Source organism: Triturus cristatus, chromosome 5_2 (assembly GCF_964204655.1).
Source record: "Triturus cristatus chromosome 5_2, aTriCri1.1, whole genome shotgun sequence".
Taxonomy (NCBI): Eukaryota; Metazoa; Chordata; class Amphibia; order Caudata; family Salamandridae; genus Triturus; species Triturus cristatus.
Genome location: NC_140588.1, coordinates 1,041,251,952 through 1,041,273,433, shown reverse-complemented (window position 1 = coordinate 1,041,273,433; position 21,482 = coordinate 1,041,251,952). Strand labels below are relative to the sequence as shown.

Here is a 21,482-nt window from a genome sequence, read left to right as displayed (position 1 = left end):
CCAGGGTGGCAGCGCATCAAATCATACAGATGGGTCCTCCAGATCATCCAGCAGTGTTTTGCCCTCCAGTTTCTTTCCGACCAACCACACCTTCCTCTCACATCAGAACGGCCTTCAGAGGAGCACCTTTCCATCTTGCTGCATGAGGTGCAGGCTCTGCAGTCCAAACCGGAGGGTGCCAGACTCGGAAATAGGGATGGATTGTTACTCTGGATGTGGACAAAGGATGAAAGACTTTGTCCTATTTTAGATCTTCACCCTCTGAATGCGTTTCTATGAAGGACAAATTTGAAATGGTCACACTGAGCCAAGTTCTGTCTGTCCTGGAGCCGGGCGACTTGATGGTTGACATGTATATGCAATCAATCAATCATTTAAAGCCATTTATAAAGCGCACTACTCACCCGGAGGGTCTCAAGGCGCTGGGGGGGGGGGGGGGGGGTGCCGCTACTGCTCGAACAGCCAGGTCTTGAGCTTCTTCCTGAAGGGGAGGTGGTCTTGGCTCAGGCGCAGGTCGGTCGGGAGGGAGTTCCAGGTCTTGGCGGCCAAGTAGGAGAAGGACCTTCCTCCTGTTGTCGCTCTTCGGATGCGGGGGACGGCGGCGAGGGCGTGGGTGGTTGATCGGAGATGGCGTTTGGGAGCGTAGAAGTTGAGGCGGTTGTTGAGGTAGCTCGGGCCTTGGTCGTGTAGGGCTTTGTGTGCGTGGGTGAGGAGACGGAAGGTGATTCTCTTGTTGACGGGGAGCCAGTGCAGGTCTCTCAGATGTCCGGAGATGTGGCTGCTTCGGGGGATGTCGAGGATGAGTCTGGCTGAGGCGTTCTGTACCCGCTGGAGTCTCTTCTGGAGCTTGGCGGTGGTTCCGGCGTTGAGGGCGTTGCCGTAGTCCAGTCGGCTGGTGACAAGGGCCTGGGTGACCGTCTTCCTGGTCTCGGTGGGGACCCACTGGAAGATCTTCCGTAGGATGCGCAGGATGTTGAAACAGGACGAGGAGACGGCGTTGACTTGTCTGGTTATGGAGAGGGAGGAGTCCAGGATGAAGCCCAGGTTTCGTGCGTGGTCTGTCGGTTTGGGTGCGGTGCCCAGGGCGGGGGGCCACCAGGAGTCGTCCCAGGCGGAGGGCGAGGAGCCCAGGATGAGGACTTCCATCTTGTCTGAGTTCAGTTTCAGGCGGCTGGTCATCATCCACTCGGCTACGTCTTTCATCCCTTCGTGGAGGTTGGCTCTGGCGGCGGCGGGGTCGTTGGTCAGGGAGAGGATCAGCTGGGTGTCGTCGGCGTAGGAGATGATGTTGAGGTTGTGTTGGCGTGCGATGGCCGCAAGGGAGCTCATGTAGACGTTGAAGAGGGTGGGGCTGAGTGAGGATCCTTGGGGGACGCCGCAGATGACTTCGGTGGCCTCTGACTTGTACGGTGGTAGGCGGACTCTCTGTGTCCTTCCGTCGAGGAAGGAGATGATCCATTCCAGTGCCTTCTCCTGGATTCCGACGTTGCTGAGGCGCTGCACTAGGGTGCGGTGGCAGACAGTGTCGAATGCCGCGGAGAGGTCTAGGAGGATGAGGGCCGCTGTTTCTCCGTTGTCCAGCAGGGCTCGGATGTCATCGGTGGCAGCGATGAGGGCGGTCTCGGTGCTGTGGTTGGCTCGGAAGCCAGACTGTGAGGGGTCGAGGGATCCATTCGTCTCGAGGAAGGCGGCCAGCTGCTTGTTGACGGTCTTCTCGATGACTTTGGCTGGAAACGGGAGGAGCGAGATGGGGCGGTAGTTCTTGAGTTCGGTGGGGTCCGCTGTTGGTTTCTTTAGTAGAGCGCTGAGTTCGGCATGCTTCCAGCTCTCAGGGAAGGTGGCGGTGTCGAAGGAGGTGTTGATGATGTCCCGCAGGTGGGGTGCGATGACAGCGTCGGCCTTGTTGAATACGTGGTGAGGGCAGGGGTCGGTCGGAGATCCGGAGTGGATAGAGTTCATCGTGCGGATGGTGTCTTCTGTGTTGATCGGGGTCCAGGCGCTGAGGGTGGTGGTGGGGGGCGTTGGTGCGGTCGTGGAGGGCGTTGTTTGTGGGATGAAGCTGTTGTGTATGTCAGCGATCTTGTTGTGGAAGTAGGAGGCGAGGGAGTTGCAGAGGTCTTGCGATGGGGTGATGTCGTTGTTTCCGGCGTTGGGGTTGGAGAGCTCTTTCACGATGTTGAAGAGTTCCTTGCAGTTGTGTGCGTTGTTGTCCAGCCGGTCCTTGAATGCAGTTTTCTTGGTGGCGTGGATTAGTTGATGGTGCTTCCGGGTGGCGAGCTTGAGGGTGGTCATGTTGTCCGGTGTTGGCTCCCTTCTCCAGGCTTTCTCGAGGGCTCGGCAGTTCTTCTTGGAGCTCTTGAGTTTGTCGGTGAACCATGGGGCCTTCTTGCTGCCGGGTCTGCTGAGCGGGATCCTCAGTGGGGCGAGTTCGTCCGCGCAGGTGCTGATCCACTTCGTGAGGTTGTCGGCGGCCTGGCTAGGGTTCGCTGAGCTGGCTGGAGGGTGCTGGCTCAGGGAAGCGGCGAGCTGGTCGGCTGTGATTTTGTTCCAGCTTCTTCGAGCATCCTGTTGCCGGTGGTGGTGGATCGTGGTTCTTCTGAAGGTGAAGTGGACGCAGCTATGGTCCGTCCAGTGGAGTCCAGTGGCGTGGCTGAAGGCGATGTCTTTGCTTGATGAGAAGACGGCGTCGAGTGTGTGTCCGGCGAGGTGCGTGGGGGTGGACACCAGCTGCTTGAGTCCGAGGTTGGCGAGGTTGTCAAGCAGGGTGGCGGTGTTGCGGTCGTTGTTATTCTCCAGGTGGAAGTTGATGTCCCCCAGGAGGATGTAGTCAGCGGAGGGGAGGGCGTGCGGGCTGATGAAGTCGGCGATGTCTTCGCTGAATGGTGTGCGTGGTCCCGGGGGTCGGTAGATCAGGGTGCCTCTGAGGGTGGTCTTAGGGTCGGTGTGGATCTGGAAGTGTAGGTGTTCGGCGGTAGTCAGGGTGTCGTCGGTGTTGGTCGTGATGTGGATGGTGTTCTTGTGGACGATGGCGATGCCTCCTCCAGTCTGGTTGTTGCGATCTCTCCGGGTGATCTTGTATCCCTCTGGGATGGCGATGGCGATGTCGGGCGCTGAGGAGTCGTTCATCCAGGTTTCCGTGAGGAAGGCAACGTCTGGAGATGTGGTGTCGAGGAGGTTCCAGAGTTCGATGGCGTGTCTGTGGACGGAGCGGGTGTTGAGCAGGATGCACTTGAGGTGGTTGCTGCTGGTGTTCGGCTTGGCGGGTGCTGGTACGGGGCAGGTCCGGATGCAGGTGAACTTGCAGGCGAGGCAGCTGAAGGGTCCGTGGGTGCGTCTCGGGGTGGCTTGGTAGCATCCCGGGGTTCGGCCGGTGTTGAGTGCGTTGAGGGTGGCGGCGTCGTACGTCTGGCGGGTGGGCTGGGGTCCTCGGGGGCCAGGGGTTCGGGCGCTGGGCGCGGGCCAGGCACGGATGGGCGCAGACGGGCTTGCCTTTGGCGCGCTTTCGGCGCGCCCGCTGCGCGCCCGCTGCGCGGCCTCCATATGATTGGGAGCGGGAGGGAGAAGCAGCTGGGAGGCGGGAGCGGGGCGGCCAATGGGGATCAAGGGGGCGGGGCCGCAGGGACGCAGCGGCGGGAAAAGAGCGGCGGGGGCGACGGGACAGAGGGAAGGGTGCGCGGGAGAAAACCGGGCAGGGGTACAGGAGGCAAAATCAGGGTGGTGGACACAGATGAACAACGGGGGAAGAAGCAGGCTGAGGGGTACAGAAGAAAGACGGTTGGCTGGGGTTCAGGGCACAGTGAAGCACAGGCAGTCTGGGGTACAGAAACAAAGGTTAGCTGGGCACAGGAAAAAAAAACGGGGGAAGTGCCGGCTGAGGGGTACAGAGGAAAAACGGGTGGCTGGGGTACAGGGCACAGTGAGACACAGGCAGTCAGGAACCAGTGCAAGCAGCGGCAGCGAGCGGCAGACGGCGACCTGCAGGGCACACAGGGGGCTGCGTGGCGGTGAGGGGAGCGACCTACCTGAAGCAGGGTCAAAGGTCAGGAGATGGACTTTTGTGTGCCGTTCCTGCAGTCCAACAGACTTTACCAGCGATTCAAGGTTGGCTAGGAGCATTTTCAGTTTTCTGTGTTCCCCTGTGGCCTTACCAGTGCCCCTCGGGTAATCAGGAAAGTGATGGTAGTGGAAGCAGCCCATCTTCAGAAGTTGGATATGCCAGTTTTCCCTGACCTCGACTTCTAGCTGCTGAAGGTGGGCTCACCACAGTCAGTTGTAGACCTCCTCCAGTTGACGGTGAGTCTCATGACATTGTTCGGGTTTTCGAACATCACAGTTGACTTTTTCGCAGAGGCTTCTTTTTATAGGAGTCATTCTGGACATGGCGCAGTTCAGGGCCTTTCCTCCATCATGATGAGTCCAGGTCATTCAGGCTATGATCCTGATGTTTTAGCCTCAGACCTGGATCTTGGTGAGAGCGGCTTGGAGACACCTTGGCCTGCTGGCCTCCTACATTCTGCTTGTTCACTTCGCTAGGTGGCATAAGCGGTCTCTGCCGTGGGATTTAGAGTCTCAGTGGGCCCAGCACCAAGGAAACTTGTCAGATGACATTCAGGAGTCTGGGGATGCTGCACAAGATCTGCAGTGGTGGCTGCTCAATAGCATTCTGATCAGTGGCATACCCCTCTCCCTTCCCAACCTAGAGCTGATGGTTGTTACGGATGTATCCCTGATGGGTTAGGGAGGTCATCTGGGGGATGTGGAGTTTAGAGTACTCTGGTCTCCAGTGAAAACTCAGCTCCTCACAAATTTGTTGGAGCTGCAGGCCTGTTGTTGAAGGCATTCCTGCCATCTGTCAAGGGAAGGCTGGTGCAGGTTCTCATAGCCAACCCCCTACCACCTCTTACTGCAAAAAGCAGGGTGGAGGTGGGTCCGGTGCCCAGTGCCAAGAAGCAGTGTGCTTCTGGAGTTGGATGGAGCGCCAAGGCACCTCCCTGATCATGCACATCCTGGCTGGGTCTCTAAACGCCCGGATGGATGAGCTCTGTTGGTGATGCCTGGCATATCATAAATGGCGATTGAATTCCAGCATTTTCTGACAGTGGAGATAGCCATCACTGGATCTTTTTGCAACTGTCAAAAATGTGCAGTGTCAAAACTTCTGAACCCTGGATTTCCCAACAATGCTCTGACTAGGGGATGCATTCAGACAAGAGTGTAGCACGATACTCCTGTACACCTTTCCGCTTGGGGTCTTGGGTCCTGTATCTAAATCAAAAGGGGGGAGAAAGAAGGGCTTGTGACCCACTCAGCTTCTTTTTCTCAAATCTCTAAATATCAGGTAGAGAGTGGATCACTGGTCCTGAAAGAACCAGGGTCAGCATAAACAGTACCGGGTACTGTTAAGAAACCCTCAATCACATTCTTTGCGGGTGGAATTTTAGCGGTATGTTTGATTATCCGCTTTGTGCTCGACAACGTGACAGCATCATCATTGGGTTAATGAATGCTTCCTCCACCCGGAGGTTTTTCCTCTGGTTTTTTCAGTAGTGATCATAGATCAGTGAGGGTATGTGATAAAGTGATATTATAGTGAGTGACGTTTAAAAGACTCGTAAAACCAGTGCATTGTTTTAATAGAACTGGGTTCGAGTTAATTAAAAACGCCTTACGTGCATGAAGCAGACGAATTAGGGTCTGATGCACTATAAAAATATGTCCAAAAAAGAGGTCGGCATGTTTCAGCCCTGTCTAGTGCCCCTAGGGGTCAGGTGGGCTTTCATCAGGACCTTGTCTATGTGTGGAGGACACTATAAGTAATAGTTCTCCTAGTGAAAATATGGAATAATGTGTTCCACCAAAACATATGTAAACGTTCGACTTGAACCTTTTTTCCTCAAGTGTCGGGTTACATCAGATAGAGAGACTCTTTCCCGCTCTTGGACGGGAGTACGCGGCTTGTTCTGTCGCTGCTTCTTCTTACCCGGTGTAAGAAGAGGCAGCGACAGAACAAGCTGCATCAGAGGGCACGAAAAGAGTCTAGCAAGAAATTGATATTGGCACGCAGGGGGGGCACTTACATGTGGCTCCGTATCATGGAACGAAGCGAACACTGAGCTTTACGGTTCCACCTAGCGGTGTGCAGAAGCACTGCTAAAACAACTCCTGGATCAAGTCTAGTGCATGGAATATTCGAAAAAAGTGAGGAATCTGCAGTTAAATAAAATATCAGCCAGAAATATTGTTACCAAAGAAAAGTAACTTGTTCAATTGTCCATCACAAACTGACATACGACATTAGTTTAATAAAATGGTGCCTCATGTTCTCTATAATGGAAATGGCCGCCTTTAAATCACACATCCTTTTATCTTTCACCCCTAGGAAAGAAAGAAGAGGTTTGACAAGGACAGCGAGAAGTTTTATTCAATGCTGGATCGGCACCTGCATCTGTCATCGAAGAAGAAAGAGGCCCAGTTACAGGAGGTAAGTTTATGGCATTGGCCATACCCATCTCTTTTTACCCATCAACAAATGAGGCATGTTTGTGGCAGTAGCACACTCTAATCTTTTTACCCATCCATGTACGATATACGTTTGTGGCATGTTTTTCTCTATTTACCCTGAGGCTAGTCTTTTCAGTGACCCCGAGCGTCTTGCAACAATATGGCTCCAGGGCAATGTTCCTAGTTCTGGGCTTTTCTTGTGTCAGCTAATGCATTCTGTTGGATACTTCTTCCCACAGATTCCTCACTGTATAAATATTCCCCAGTTGCTTAACTGTATCTGGAATTTGGAATCCCCAGCAAAAGCTCTCCAGGACCACCAGGCAGTGCCATGAGGCCTCAGACACAGTTTCGCCCACCCAGGATATAACCACATTGGGAGCTATAAGACGCGAACTGATACACTGGCTTCAGTTCCTATTGATCTTAGCCTCCTCGATGCAGGACTGGGGCTCTCTCTCACGGAATTCCTTCACTGACGGAATTCCTCAGATTTTGAAACAACTCCTACTATTATATTTCAACCCTATTATAGGTGTTCTAAGAAGATATCTGTGTTACATCTGCATGACACTTGCATGTGGGTCTGGTTTCAGCCTCGATCCAATGCCCTTCAACACCTGCTCTTCGGTGCATCCATAGACCTTTAGAGAAGAGAGGCAAAGTTTGTTTTGTCCAAGGCCCGTAGAGACCCCCTCCAAAGCAGTTCCTCTACACTTCAGGTAAGTCTTCGGAAAGAAAACAATCTCCCTGGTTCTTTTTCTTCAGGGAGTGGTCCTGCTCCCTTGGTGAGACTTGACGCTGCCTCCTACAGCAGGATTTACGAAGACCCACAGTGGTGCTGCCCTTAGCAGAAAAGAGAAAATCATTGTACTCACTTTACCTTTTGGCCTCCAAGAAGAGGAGGTTTCGAGGCCTATCCTGGACCTTCATGTCCTGACTCTCTTAATTAGGCATGATGAGTTTCAAAAGGCTCTCCCTGATCCAGATTCTGTTAACCTTCAACACGGAGGATTGACTGATGTCCATGGACTTTCAGGACATCTACTTTCATCTGCCATTCTGACCTCCCACAGCTGCTGGACAAAATTCACTCTCATTTTGCAGCAATATAAGTTGACAGTTCTAACATTTGGTCTGAGCAGCACACTGCCAGTGTTTCTCAATATGCAGGCTGTGGTGGAAGCTTCGCTGAGGAGGATTCATGCACGTAGGTGGGGTCGCTGCTGCCCGCTAGTTGTGGATCAACTTTAGAGCACCACGACCTTCCTGCACGAGCTGGGTATTACCATCAACCCCAGCAGTCTTACCGTGTCCCCACAGGAAGTTTGATCTTCATGATGTGAAAGACATAACCTGTGGAAAGGCTTTTCCTCCTCCTCAGAGGATTGCAGACATTCAAGGCATGATTCTGATGTTTCCACCCTTTCCAGTGCTGAAGCTCTTACTCCTGTTAGGCCTCATGGCCTCATGCAAACTGATGTTGCTGGATGTCGGATGAGGATTCAGTGGAATTTAAGGAAACGGTGGCATGAGCATCAGGGGGAAGTCTCCCCGCTCAGGTGTGGAGCTACGACTCTCTGCTTTCTGATTTGCTTTGGTGAATGTGACCATCCAGTCTGTTAGTGAGTATTCCATCAGCCCTCCACAATCTCAGGCTATAGTTGTTACAGATACCTCTTATTTACACTCGGGTGCCATCACTGTGATGCCATGTGTGCACATACATGAGGTGGAACTGCAGGCCTTGCTCCGGAGGCCTTCCTCAGTTCAATCTCAGGACACCGGGGGTACCGCGAACAGAGCCAGAACAAGCAAATGACTTTACGGAACCGAACTAAGTTCCGCATTTGCCGTTCGGTACCTCGAGGAAGTTAATATCACGAATTCACAAGGTACAGATACTACGGATCTGACTTCTTAAATAACTAGTGGAGAACATCCACTATATCAGGAGCCACAACGCGTCGCCTTTATTAAATTCGGTCCTGACGAAAGCCTTTAGACTACAACAGAAGGCTGAAACATGTTGACCCTTGACCCTTAAAAGTACGGTAGACCAGTAACTCTGTCATTATCCGCACTCCAATTTTTAACTTCTCTTATCAACATTCTTCAAATAAAGATTCTTCAGAAAAAACGATTTAGAGAATTTTAACCTCACTATAGCTGAGTACTATCACACCCTCTTTTTACTTCTATTTTTATGCCTGGACGCTACTGTAAAACCAGTTGGTCTTCCTCCTGGTGGAGGTCAGCATACATACAAACAAAAGACCCTATGATGATGCTGTACTAGTACACTCTAGCGGTGACTCCGTACATACCGCCATTCCCACCTGTGTACAGTTATGAGGGTTTTTTACGACGGAACCAAGACCAAAAAGAGCCTGGCTACACAGGACAAGTGGTCCATTCTTTTTTTTTTTTTTTTTTTATTAAAAAAGTTTTATTGTGCAGAGAAAAGGTTACAAGCATGGGCCTACAACCGCCAGGGCCGGCCGCTAGTAATTAAAGTGGTCAAGCAGATCAAAAAACAATGACTGGCCCACAGGGGCTCCGCTATATTACAGTAGATCAGACTGCACATAAGGGAAGTCAGGATACACACTATTAATATAAATAACAACAAAAATAAAGAAAAACAAAAAGCAAGGCGAAACGACTTGAAATGGGCGTCGAACCACAGCCGGGGGAGTCCCCACCCGAGGGCGGTCAATAAAAGGAGGCCTGAGAGGGAGGGGGGGGCCACGGGAGAACCAAATCTGTACTCCGAAGTACGAGATAAGCAAGGAACCCTCAAGGATCAGGGGAACGAGGCAACCCCAGACGTATCCACCAGGGGGGGAGCACAGATAGACCCGCGATACACGTTCCACTGCCCCCAAATTCTACCCATGCCCCCGGTTTACCACGAGCCACATACACAGTTTTCTCCCTGAACATGCACCAGTCCATGTTCTCCTTCCATACGGACACGGTGGGAGGCCGTTGGGAACCCCAAAGCTGCGCTATATCTCTCTTTGCGATCATGTTCCCCAAGGCCGCCCACCGAGCCTGAGCCGCATTATAGTCATTGGGCTCCCATACATTCAGAACACAGCGACGCACCTCCGGCAGCAGAGCGACCCCGGTGACTCGTCTCATAACATCATGCACCTGGCACCAATATTCCGCCACCTCGCGGCATTCCCATAGAATGTGGAGAAAGGTGGCACTGAGCCCGCAGCCACGCTTACAGAGTCCGTCGTCAGAGAACCCCATCGAGACCAAGCGGGGGCCCGTCACGTAAACACGATGGAGAATCTTAAGCTGGACCAGACGGAGACGGGCCGGGATGGCCACCTCCTTAGGGGATGACAGTGCAGTCTGCCAGTCCTCGTCGTCCAACTCCGCCCCATCTCCCGTCCATGCCTCCCGAAGACGCACCAAGAGGTCAGCCCGATTATTTATCAGTTTTTTGTAAATCAAGGCGATAGTACTGTCGGGGACGTGACCATCGAGTATGCGGTCCTCGAGAGGCGAAGAAGCAGGGACCGTGGTCCCCTCCCCAAAGACCGAGAGCAGGGCGTGCCGAACCTGCGCATAACGGAAGAACTCTCTTTCACTAAGCTCGTGCTTGCTCTGGAGCGCAGCGAAGGATTTAACCGCACCTTTAACCCATAGGTCCCCCACTCTGCTGATGAGTGGTCCATTCTTTATTGATTTTTTGCATTAACAATTGGAAGCCGAATTGATCATAGCTTCTCCTCCCCCCCCCTTGATTATTACACAATCTCAGGATGCACCATTCAACTTCTGTTGGTTAACTCAAAAATCGTCAGATATGTCAGCAGGCCGGGCAGTCTGAGATCTTATGCCCTGTGTTGGGAGGGGGTATTCCTCACCTTTTGAAGCTTCCCAGGTACCAGGCTGGCTCTGGAAATCTTTCTGCAAAAGCTCTTGCACATGGTAGTTGCCACAGTCAGACTGCGGTGATTCCGTCCCACCTCTGGAAGTGACCACACGGAGCCCCTTTTAGGAGGCTAAAATGCCTTCAAAGCCACTGTGTCCAGGATAGCCCCCTGTACAGGTGATCCTCTGCATAGGACTAGTGATGTGATTTCAGATTATTGATGGAGACCCCAAGGATGGACAGCAACAAAACTATTGTTTTCAAGTAGTTTGATTCTGATGGAGATGAGTGAGCCCCCTTTAGCAGCCAGTTATTGCGGTAAGGGAATACATGCATTCCCGTCCTGTGAAGATGAGCCAGGACCACTGAGGCATAGGGCGAGGTGTGACTCCACCACAAACTGGGAGAAACACATGGGGACAGCAGGATCGACACATGAAAGTACACTTCCTGCCAGCATCTTGAACTTGTCCTTCTTGAGGGAGCTGTTCAGAAGCCTGACTGTCAATATCTGCCTCAGTTCCCCTTTGCGGGGTCCAAGACTTACCGGGGGTACCAGTCTGTGCCCCTCTCCACATCGGGTACCATTTGTACCTAGACGTTTCTGGGTTTTTCTAGCTAGGAGGGCAGCATGCTTTGCCGAGGTCTCGTCACAAAGTGATGGACTATGGGGAGGGGTGGGCAAAGAGCAGGCAGCTTAACCCATTTGAACAACCCAAAGAATCCACTGTTAGAAGAAACTTCATGGCATCAGACCAGGCCAAATCAAATTCGGTCCCTTTAGGTCCCTCATAACCATTAGAGGGGAAACATAAGTGTCTTGGCACTGGGCGCAGCTTATGAGGAAGAGGGTGAGAAACTGCATCTTCGGGGTCCATGGCCCCAGCCACTACCCCTCGTTTGGAGTCACAAAAAGGCTGAATATGCTGCAGGACAGACTGTGGGGGCTGCCTCTGTTAGTAGGCAAGACCCCTCGAGCAGCCCTAGAACTTTGGGTACTGCTGGTGGAACTGGCGAGACAGGTACACATTACAGCAGGGATGCAGGCTGTAGCCTGGCTGTTCTTAAAGTGCTCCAACGCTAAATGTCTTCTTTGAGAAAAGCCTGACTGTCAAATGACATATGGAAAAGTGGCACTTGTTTGTCTCAGAAGAACCTGTAATACGTATCCCAGCGTGTTCTCTTGACAATGAGGCTGGTGCCCATGACACAGCTGACAAAGTCTGCAGTGTCCACTCCATCTCATTGGCTGTATTTAGCCTGCACCTGAACACTGAAACTCTCCAGGATAAATTGTGGCATCAGAAAGGATGGGTCTCCAGGAGACCCCTAGAGGTGCCCAATAGTCAGTTGGATAACAGGTTGCGCTGGACAGGAGAGGGATCCTCCGAAACCACTGGCTGCACCTTTGTCTTGTAGCACAACATGGGTCGCCATCTGGCTGAAGTTGGCTCTGGATCGCGCAGCAGAATCAGATCACTTTCTGGAACCGCTGTCTCTGGAGCGAGGCCAGCACCAACCTTGGCATCACCAGTGGGCCCTGCAGGAAAGGTGTTGAAGCGCACTGAATGCCAGGCTGAGCCCGAACGGGGCCAGTTGGCACCAGAACAGGGCCCTCTTGCAGAAGTCAAACTGAAGACACAGGCAGATGTATGGGGTCTGAAGGCCTGCTAGAGGAACCCAGCACCTTCCAAAATAAATGCAGCCTTGATCACTTCAAGCCCTAAATCTCCTGCGGAGTTAACAATGGCCTGGGAAATTCAGGATATATTGACTCCAGTCTTGGAATCGGACAATGCCGCTGGGGATGGAGTTTTCGGAGTGCCAGTACATGACTTCTCCCTGGAATTAGAATGACGGAATGGGATAGAATCCCGCTTGGCCTTTGTGGGAAGACATTGTATTTTGACTTCATGTTGGACCTGCCCAAGGACACTGACTGAGAATGGTCTTGAGACTTAGAATGGAACTGGCCTCCTTTATGTTCGATTTCACGTCTGCAAATAACTATGTTTGCATCGGGGAGCATTTGTCTCAGGCCTTCAAGTCATATTTGTGGGTGTGTGATTGACTACTGCTTCCTACAGGCACAACACAACTTAAGCACAACTTAAATCATGTGGTTTTAGGGGGTGACCTCCCTGCACACTGTCTTAAAATAAATTTAAAAATGTTGGCAAAACACAAACAAAATGTGGGAGCGGAGCTCCAAAACCATATGAAAGGGTGCAGAAAAAGAGGAACTGATGTCATGCCTGCATGTGGCTCTTTGTCGTCACTTCCAGTGGTGGGACAGTCGCAGCAGAGTCCGATACTGGGAGTGATTGCAGAAAGTTTTCTGAGTCCAGTCTGGCACCTAGCAGGATTCAAAAGGTGAGGAATCTGCAGTTAGAAGTATCCATCAGAACCTGTAGGGTGGGGCAGATGGTGGGAGAGCAAATGGTACCCAGCTGTAATGCATATTTAGGCCAGAAACAGGAAGTTTTAGAATGGATGGCTTTCACTGAGCTGTGTATTGTCCAATTATGGGACAGCATAAAAGCCTCAGGTACTAAACAGGGCATGTAAAGGGGACAAACCATCCACCTGATGTTGGAGTATACGAATAAGCTCTAGGAAATGCAGCATGTTATGGGGCATCGTTGTACTGTATGCGGCTAAGGACCACTGTTTTGGTTCCTTCAGGGCCTACAGACTTTTGAGATGTGTGGGAAGATGCATTAGTCAACAGTGTTGAATGTGGTGGAGAGGCCTAGTAGATTGGGGGTCATTTCCACTACCCCAGGTGTGGATGGAGAGGGAATGTTACGTACTTCAGTATGAGTGATACCATCTGAGTTCTTTAGAGTAAAGCTTTACTGATAAATATATCACTTTAGCTTGTTGTTTTGTATTGCATTTATATACAAATATGGGTTGGGATACATTTTCCACTCTTCAAAATATGAAATAATGTCAGAGTTTGGAAAATATGTCAGTAGAAGGGTGCCAACATCCGTTCTGTTGTGCTGAAATCAGTGACTTTGAGCACATCGGTACTTGCGATCCGATTTTTAAAAGTGAGTTTGAAAAATGTGTCCCCATCACTCGTGTACATGCATGGCTGTTTTCAGCTTGACATGGTGCATGCATCCTGCTGTTCATTGCATGTAGATGAATGAGTACTGCTGCTCTTTCCACACAGGCCGACATTCTGCTGGATAAAGAGAGGCAAATCTTCTACGAGTCTTCGATTGAATATGTCTGCCAGATTCAAGAGGTGCAGGAGAGCAAGAAATTCAATATTGTGGAACCAGTAAGTGTCACTCTACTTATAGCGTATTGGGGAATTGTGGTGTGGAAGACATGACTTTGAGCTCTGGCAACGAAGTAATCTTGCAGCATCATTTAGAGATTGGCGGTAACCGGAGAAGCCACCAAAAGCTTGGTCTGGCCTTTCCAGCTACCTCATGCTTATCTACCACAATTAGAGGTTGAAGAATGGTTAATTTCATGACATGAAGCCTCTTCTGGGTCTGCCGTCAGGAAAAAAACTTTTCTGCAAACAGCGCTTGACAGATCCACCCTTTTTAGGGTACCGATGCCGGGCCCCTTGCATGTTGTGTTTGTCCTGGACTGCCATGCAAACCACGGCGGACTCAAACAGGAAAACTGCAACAAGTTCTGGGAGAAAATGCTTTTGGTATTTGTCTTTAAAAATAAAAACATCCCCATGAGCCGCCATGACATAGAGGACTTCTGAAAACAAATGGGGCCTCGTCAGTTCCCATAACCCAGGGTGCACAGCACAATAATCCTTCATTTAGATCAAATGATGTTCTCAGGTTTTCTCAAATTTTTATTCCTTGTTTGTTCCAACAGTAATCCAAAATTTGTTTTGGAAATGTTCATATATTCAGTCTTTTAAAAGTACCAGGAGTGCCAACGTCAGCTTTGCTCATAGACACAAAAGGTTCACAATCCATATCATTCAACAATGATGACAGTCCATGTCATTCAGCATGAAGATGGTATTCCCAATGCATTTCGGGCGCATAAGCCCTTCCTCAGGGGTAACTACAGTGAAAACATGTGAGAACCATATATCATCCAGCCCTTTTTGCATCAAACTGTTAAGTACTATAGAAATGATAACAAACCGTATAACTGTCATCTTAGCTTAATATTAAACTCAGTGAATCAAATATATAAATAACAAACAAATCAATACTAAATCAAAGAATGTGCTCAATGTTCTGTGACCATACTCCTCGAATCAAAACGAAAAATACTTCTGTGAGGGACCCCACTTATGCGCTGTATCGTGATCTCCCCTAGTAATCCCACGCGCCACGTGCTCTGACCTAACCAGCTAACACCTGTGATACTGCTCTCTCCCTCAAACACTTAAGTGCATCGACTGCTGAACTAATACTACCCAACCACAGTGCCAAGGAAAGCAACAAGATCCACAAACTTACCTCCACCATCAGAAAATCCACAGCCTCTCAAACCAAAGGTGCATATTTGAATACAGCCTGTGTTTACTGGAAAAGAACATTCCGGTGAGCCGAGTTTTAAATGAATTGTGTCATGTGATCCAATCACGTGCAACCTTACGCCCGTGAAAACAAACGAAATACTATAACAACCTAATACGAGACATCTTTCATTCGACATACCTGAAAAACCATATAAATGATGAAATGAACATCTAGTTTAATAATGTCTAAATGAAAGCAAAGCATATTCAACCAATAAAAACATCATTACATAATGGTTTAAAAACGAAATATGTGCTGAAGAAATGTGCTGAGAAAAACATCCACTGTAGAAGCACTTGTTCTTGTTCTCAATTTTTTGAACTATACTCTGAGAGTGAACCTCCGGTGTCCTGTATCAAAAAGACTGCTGATGTTTCTTGACAATGCTTTTAGGAAATGTTTATCTTTCAAACGGGTGCAAACTGCATTATGGACGAAAAAAATATATGCATAACTGAAAAATAGTAGAATGCACACCTATATGTCTTACATTACACCAGTTGTACTCCTGCCATGTTTTAGGCCTTTGAAATGACTCCCGCCATGGACATCGGGGCTGCTTTGGTGTAAAACCCCTAAATATGGTGGGGCAACCGCGGCCGTGCCAAGGGAGGGAGTGATTCCGGCGCCCATTCATTTGTCACCTGGCCCACCAAACGCTAATTAAGCCAGTAGCCTGACTGAATCAGAAATTAGCATATTGGATGTACAGTAAATAATGTGATGCTTATAGGAGTTCACCTGCGGATGTTCTGAAAAGTGAACAAGTGCTGAGCCCACTACGGCCGACAGCATCTGCCTACTCACACTCACAAACCCCGAACACCTGCTCACCTGTTGGGACCCTCTCACAACTTAAGCCACAATTTCCATCATGTACTCTACACTCTGGAGCGCCCATGGACACATGTCCCACCACATCTTTAACCTCGGGAGTAAGACGATTGGCGATGAGTTCAAGAAGGCCCTGAATGCCTCCATCACCTAGCCTCCTTTAGTGAGGACTGGAAACACGCAGAAGTGAGGCTCCTCATGAAGAAACAATCCGCTGACCCAGCAGATCCAAAGAACTACTGGCCCATCACCCTGCTCCCCTCTCCGGCAAAGGTTCTTGAAAAGGCAATCAAATCAAATCAAATCAAAGAATTCTTTATTCGACCTTCCGAAGACAGGTCATAAAAGATACAGAGGCAAAAGTACGGTTAAAAACATCTCATAAAAAATGTACCAACAATGTAAAATTCATCGACACTGATCTTATCATTAAAAAAGTTTTAACAACCAATAAATAATAGTAAAATCAAACACAGTATTAGTATAGAATAAAACACTTGGATCACATCATCAACCCTACCTTTTCGTTTATGGCATAACAAAATTCATCCTAAATTCGCTCTATGGCGCATAATGTATTGCAGCAAATTAGAGACAGTGAAGACCAACCCCACCCCGTCCATTTGCTGTAAAAAGAGGAAGGCTGGGCGACCTGTTCGGAAGCCTAGTCGTTTTAATGAAGGAATAAGTAATTTTTTCCGGTGATCCGTATAGTATTTGCAAAAAAAAATTGTGTGCATTGTGGATTGGGTAGAAGTCCCGTCACACGGACAGGGAGGAAGTGTTTTTGCCCAATTATTTCTCAGCGGAAATGCAACTAGGCGGTGGAAAAAATTCAGCCTAAACCTAACCAAAAGAAACAGTTCGTAAGCGGTAATATTGTAGGTTAGGTAGGGCTGCATCCCAAATACCGTCTGGACGGTCAAGCTGTGTCTGACAGATTGTTTCATGACTTCAGAGGTAAGTCTTAACTCTTCGAGATGGGTTAGACAGAGTTTCTGAAAGGCCTTCTTCGGTACCTCCCGTATTGAAAAGGGATCATGGTAGTATTTTACTAACCCTAGGTCAATTAAAAATCTTTTGACATAGGATAACTACCTGGATTTGGGTGCGTTTTCCAAAGCTTTACAGTCTTGAATAATTGTTTGCGAAAAGACTGTTTTGTCCGACGACCAAATTCGGTGCCACAATAAAAGTGGCTGAATTCTCGCAAGGTCTGTCACGTAGGGAAGACCCAATTCCAGGTGGCACGAAAAGTTTGCAGAACTCCTTGGCAAAGAAAGAAGATACCTCAAGAAGATATTTTCTACCCCCTGAATAGAGTCCAAAGCTACATGGCCCCACACACCCGCTCCATACAGGGCCACGGTGATGCATTTAGCTTTGTAGATTTTAACCATTTCAGTGGGTGCTTTTTTACCAAGTTTCCTAGAGAAGTTTACAAGGGCTGTGGTGGTTCTCGTGAATTGGAGTTTCCTCGTATCTACTGCCGCTTTCCAGTTTAATTTGTGGTCTATCATTACGCCTAGGTAAGGGTAATTGTCGGTGGTTGCCAGTTTTTCGTTATTCAAGTAAATGTCCCTGGTTTTATTATTTTTTTTACCAACCCCGGCCTTCATAACAAAGGTTTTGCCAATGTTGACCTTAAGATCCAAATTGGCCATAAAGGATGAGTACCTATTTAACGCCCTTTGTAGTTTGTTTGGGGTGCGGGCCAGTATCACTGCGTCGTCCGCGTAAAGAAGGGCCGGAATGGGACGGTTGCCTACCATAGGGAGGTCGTGGGCCCCCTTCAACATATCTCTCTCCAATCCGTTGGTATAAAGGGTAAAGAGAAAGGGGCCAGGACGCAACCTTGCCTAACACCCCTCTCCACTCCGAACGGCGCAGTGAGTTCACCACTAGTCCCAAACCTCACCCTGGCGGTCGCGCCAGGGTGTCTGTGGCGTCAAACCTTTAGCAGAGATCCTGCATCTGATCTACACAGTATTTGTCGACACCGACAGCCTCTCTATCTATAGATAGAATAAACAGTTCTCCAATTATCGATGTGTCAGTGCAAGAGCGGTGCCCCCGCGACACTCCTTTTAAAAACCTGTGCTGCACTGCCCTCTAGTGTCAGGAAGAGCATATCTCCTATTCATTATACATGTGCCAACCCTTGTGAATGTACTCGCGCTCTCGACAACTAAGGATTAATTACTGAGTTATGGAAACAGCTACAAAAAAAACGAACAAATCGGCGTTGCCAAAGATTACACCAGAAAGCGCCGGGCGCTGATGAGAGCAGCTGTAGCTCTTTAAGCAGGAACACGATTCACCACACTGAAGCCATTGGAAAGCGAGACATTCCCATGGTCAGCACCCCATACTTAAAATTGTGTACAGCGAGACAGTCCTGTGGTCAGCACCCCATACCTAATGCTTTGCAAAACGAGACAGTCCTATGGTTTGCACCCCATACTTAATGCTGTGTACAGCGAGACAGTCCTGTGGTCTGCACCCCATTCCTTATGTCTTGTACAGCGAGACAGTCCTGTGGTCAGCACCCCATACCTAATGCTTTGTACAGCGAGACAGTCCTATGGTCAGCACCCCATACCTAATGCTGCGTACAGTGAGACAGTCCTCTGGTCAGCCCCCCAGAGCTAATGCTTTGTAAAGTGAGACAGTCCTATGGTCTGCACCCCATACCTAATGCTGTGTACAGTAAGACATTCCTATGGTCAGCACCCCATACCTAATGCTGTGTACAGCGAGACAGTCCTATGGTCAGCACCCCATACTTCATGCTTTGTGATGACAGACAGTCACATCTTGAGACACTCACATCTTCAGTACTTCATACTTTATGCTTTGTAAAGTTAGACAGGCACACTTGGAGACACATCTTCAGCACCCCAAACTTCATGCTTTATAAAGAGAGACAGTCACATCTTGAGACACTCACATCTGCAGCACCCCATATTTAATTCTTTGTAAAGCGAGACAGTCACATCTTGAGACACTCACATCTTCAGCACCCCATACTTAATGCTTTGTAAAGAGAGACAGTCACATCTTGAGACACTCACATCTTCAGCGCCCCATACTTCATGCTTTGTAAAGTTAGACAGGCACACCTCAAGACACTCACATTTTCAACACCCCATATCTCATTCTTTGTAAAGTGAGACAGTCAAATCTTGAGACACTCACATCTTCAGCACCCCATACTTCATGCTTTGTAAAGTTAGACAGGCACACCTCGAGACACACATCTTCAGTACCCCATACTTTGTAAAGCAAGACAATCACATCATGAGACACTCACATCTTCAGCACCCCTTACTTCATACTTTGTAAAGAGAGACAGTCACATCTTTAGACAGTCACATCTTCAGCACCCCACACCTAATACTTGGTAAGGCGAGACAGGCACATTTTGAGACACTCCCATCTTTATCACCCCATACTTACTGCTTTTTAAAGCGAGACAGACACATCTTGAGACACTCACATCTTCTGCACCCCATACTTCATGCTTTGTAAAGTTAGACAGGCACACCTCGAGACACTCACATCTTCAGTACCCAATACTTCATGCTTTGTAAAGCAAGACAGTCACATCTCAAGACACTCACATCTTCAGCACCCCATACTTCATGCTTTGTAAAGAGAGACACTCACATCTTCAGCACCCCATACTTCATGCTTTTTAAAGAGAGAAATTCACACCCTGAGACACTCACATCTTCAGCACCCCATACTTCATCCTTTGTAAAGTTAGACAGGCACACCTCGAGACCCTCACATCTTCAGCACCCCATTCTTCATGCTTTGTAAAGAGAGGCACAGACACATATTGAGACACTCACATCTTTGGCACTCCATACTTCATGCTTTGTAAAATTAGACAGTCGCACCTCAAGACACTCATATCTTCAGTACCCTATACTTCATGCTTTGTAAAGAGAGACAGTCACATCTTGAGACACTCACATCTTCAGCACTTCATACTTCACGCTTTGTAAAGTTAGACAGGCCCACCTCGAGACACTCACATCTTCAGCTTCCCATACTTGTGGAGAAGTGTGGCTCAATGATTAGAGCGGCAGACCCTGATGCAGAGATCTAGCCCGGGACCAGGGTTCAATTCCCCGCCTCGGCGGGTCTCGGGCTCAAAAATTCCACGGACCTGATAATTCTCGCCTCGGTGCCATTCCAATCATGGAGTCCCACTCTGCAACTCTGGGCAATAGCTTGCTTAATCTCCACAACGGCCCCCACAACGCTAAGGATGCCTGGCCTCCACCTTGGGGGTGCCCAGGAGTGGACGCCTCACAGGGAAAGCCAGGATGGGTTCCACAGCGGTATTCGTACAAGCGCCTTGAGACCCTTGCGGGTGAGTAGTGCGCTATACAAGTATCAATTTACATTTACATTTACTTAATACTTGGTAAAGCAAGACAGGCACATCTTGAGACACTCACATCTTCAGCACCCCATACTTAATACTTTTTATAGCGAGAGAGACGCATCTTCCACAACCCATGATTAATGCTATGTAAAGTGAGACAGTCACTTCTTTAGCACCACATGCCGGGCCGGCTTTGGTGCTTGTGGCATCCAATGCGACAGTCTTTGTGGCTCCCCCAAAAACCTTCTTCTCCACGAATTCCCTTACTACCGCGCTTTGCCAGTGCCTATCATCTTTCCATAGCCACTCTCACATGCCTTTCATTTGTTTTATAGCACTGCTCATACCAGTATAAGGTGTCGGAGCACTTTACATCACACACATATTATGCAGAGCCAATGAATCATGCATGAGTAAATCAGTCTATGGGAAATGTTACATACAACAATGAGGATTACAAGGTGTAGGAGTCACACGTCACCAATACTAGTAGGCTGTATAAGTCTGGAGAAGCACAAACTTAGGATTTAAAACGTACCACAGGGGTGGCTTTACTAAGAAGAATGTATTTCTATCCAAATGAAGCAATTTTAGCAACAGTAGGATAATTAAAGACTGGGGAAGAAAACTTAACGTTCTAACCTATACTATGCAGTTTGCGTGCAGCTTTGATGACAGTTCATAGCTCGCTGTGCAATATTAGGGTTGAAACGTATAACAAAAGGATATCTGTGAGAAAAGCATTAACCCACTGCGCTATCCACAGAAAAAATACAGTTTGTTGATCTGCTTGGTACACATTCTGTGCAGGAGGCATAATAACCCTCTGCGCTACTTTATCACGAGTCAATACTGCCACTAGTCGAAACCCCGATCCCTCTCCAGCACGAGCACTAATCACCAGAGTTATCTTGACATTTTTATTGTTGCCTGAAAACTGCTGGACACAAAAGGAACTGTGCAGCAGGTGCTTTTTAAACCTGTGTTATTTCTAAACCTGCTCCCCCTACCCACCCCAAGTCAGCCCCGGATGAACCGCTAGCGCCACCCTAGAGCCAGCCCCGACTCCACACTGTCAGCCGCCCAGCTAAGCTCCAAACCTCCAACCGCCGCCCACTGGACCTTCCCTAGCCGTGAACTGCCAACATTCTGTACATGCGCTGCTTACTCACAATCGGAAGGGGCATTAACATATCTAAGACTACAGCACATCCCTCCCCTAGTAAACGAAAAAAGAATATATGCACCCACAAAAAATAGAAAGGATATAGCTAAAAAAAAAAACATAACCCAGCCAACCCCCCATGGTCACATAAAGGCATGACCTCAT

General features: G+C 49.0%; 1 protein-coding gene across 3 annotated transcripts in view; it reads left to right on the top strand.

Annotated features, from left to right (window-relative positions):
- Positions 1 to 21,482, top strand: part of OPHN1 (oligophrenin 1) — a 656,285-nt gene that overhangs the window by 368,601 nt on the left and 266,202 nt on the right. For all 3 annotated transcript variants that reach the window (XM_085608318.1, XM_085608317.1, XM_085608319.1), the window contains 2 exons: positions 6,380 to 6,481; positions 13,581 to 13,691. In XM_085608318.1, the coding sequence (XP_085464444.1) occupies positions 6,380 to 6,481; positions 13,581 to 13,691 (213 nt within the window). The remainder of the gene's footprint in view (positions 1 to 6,379; positions 6,482 to 13,580; positions 13,692 to 21,482) is intronic.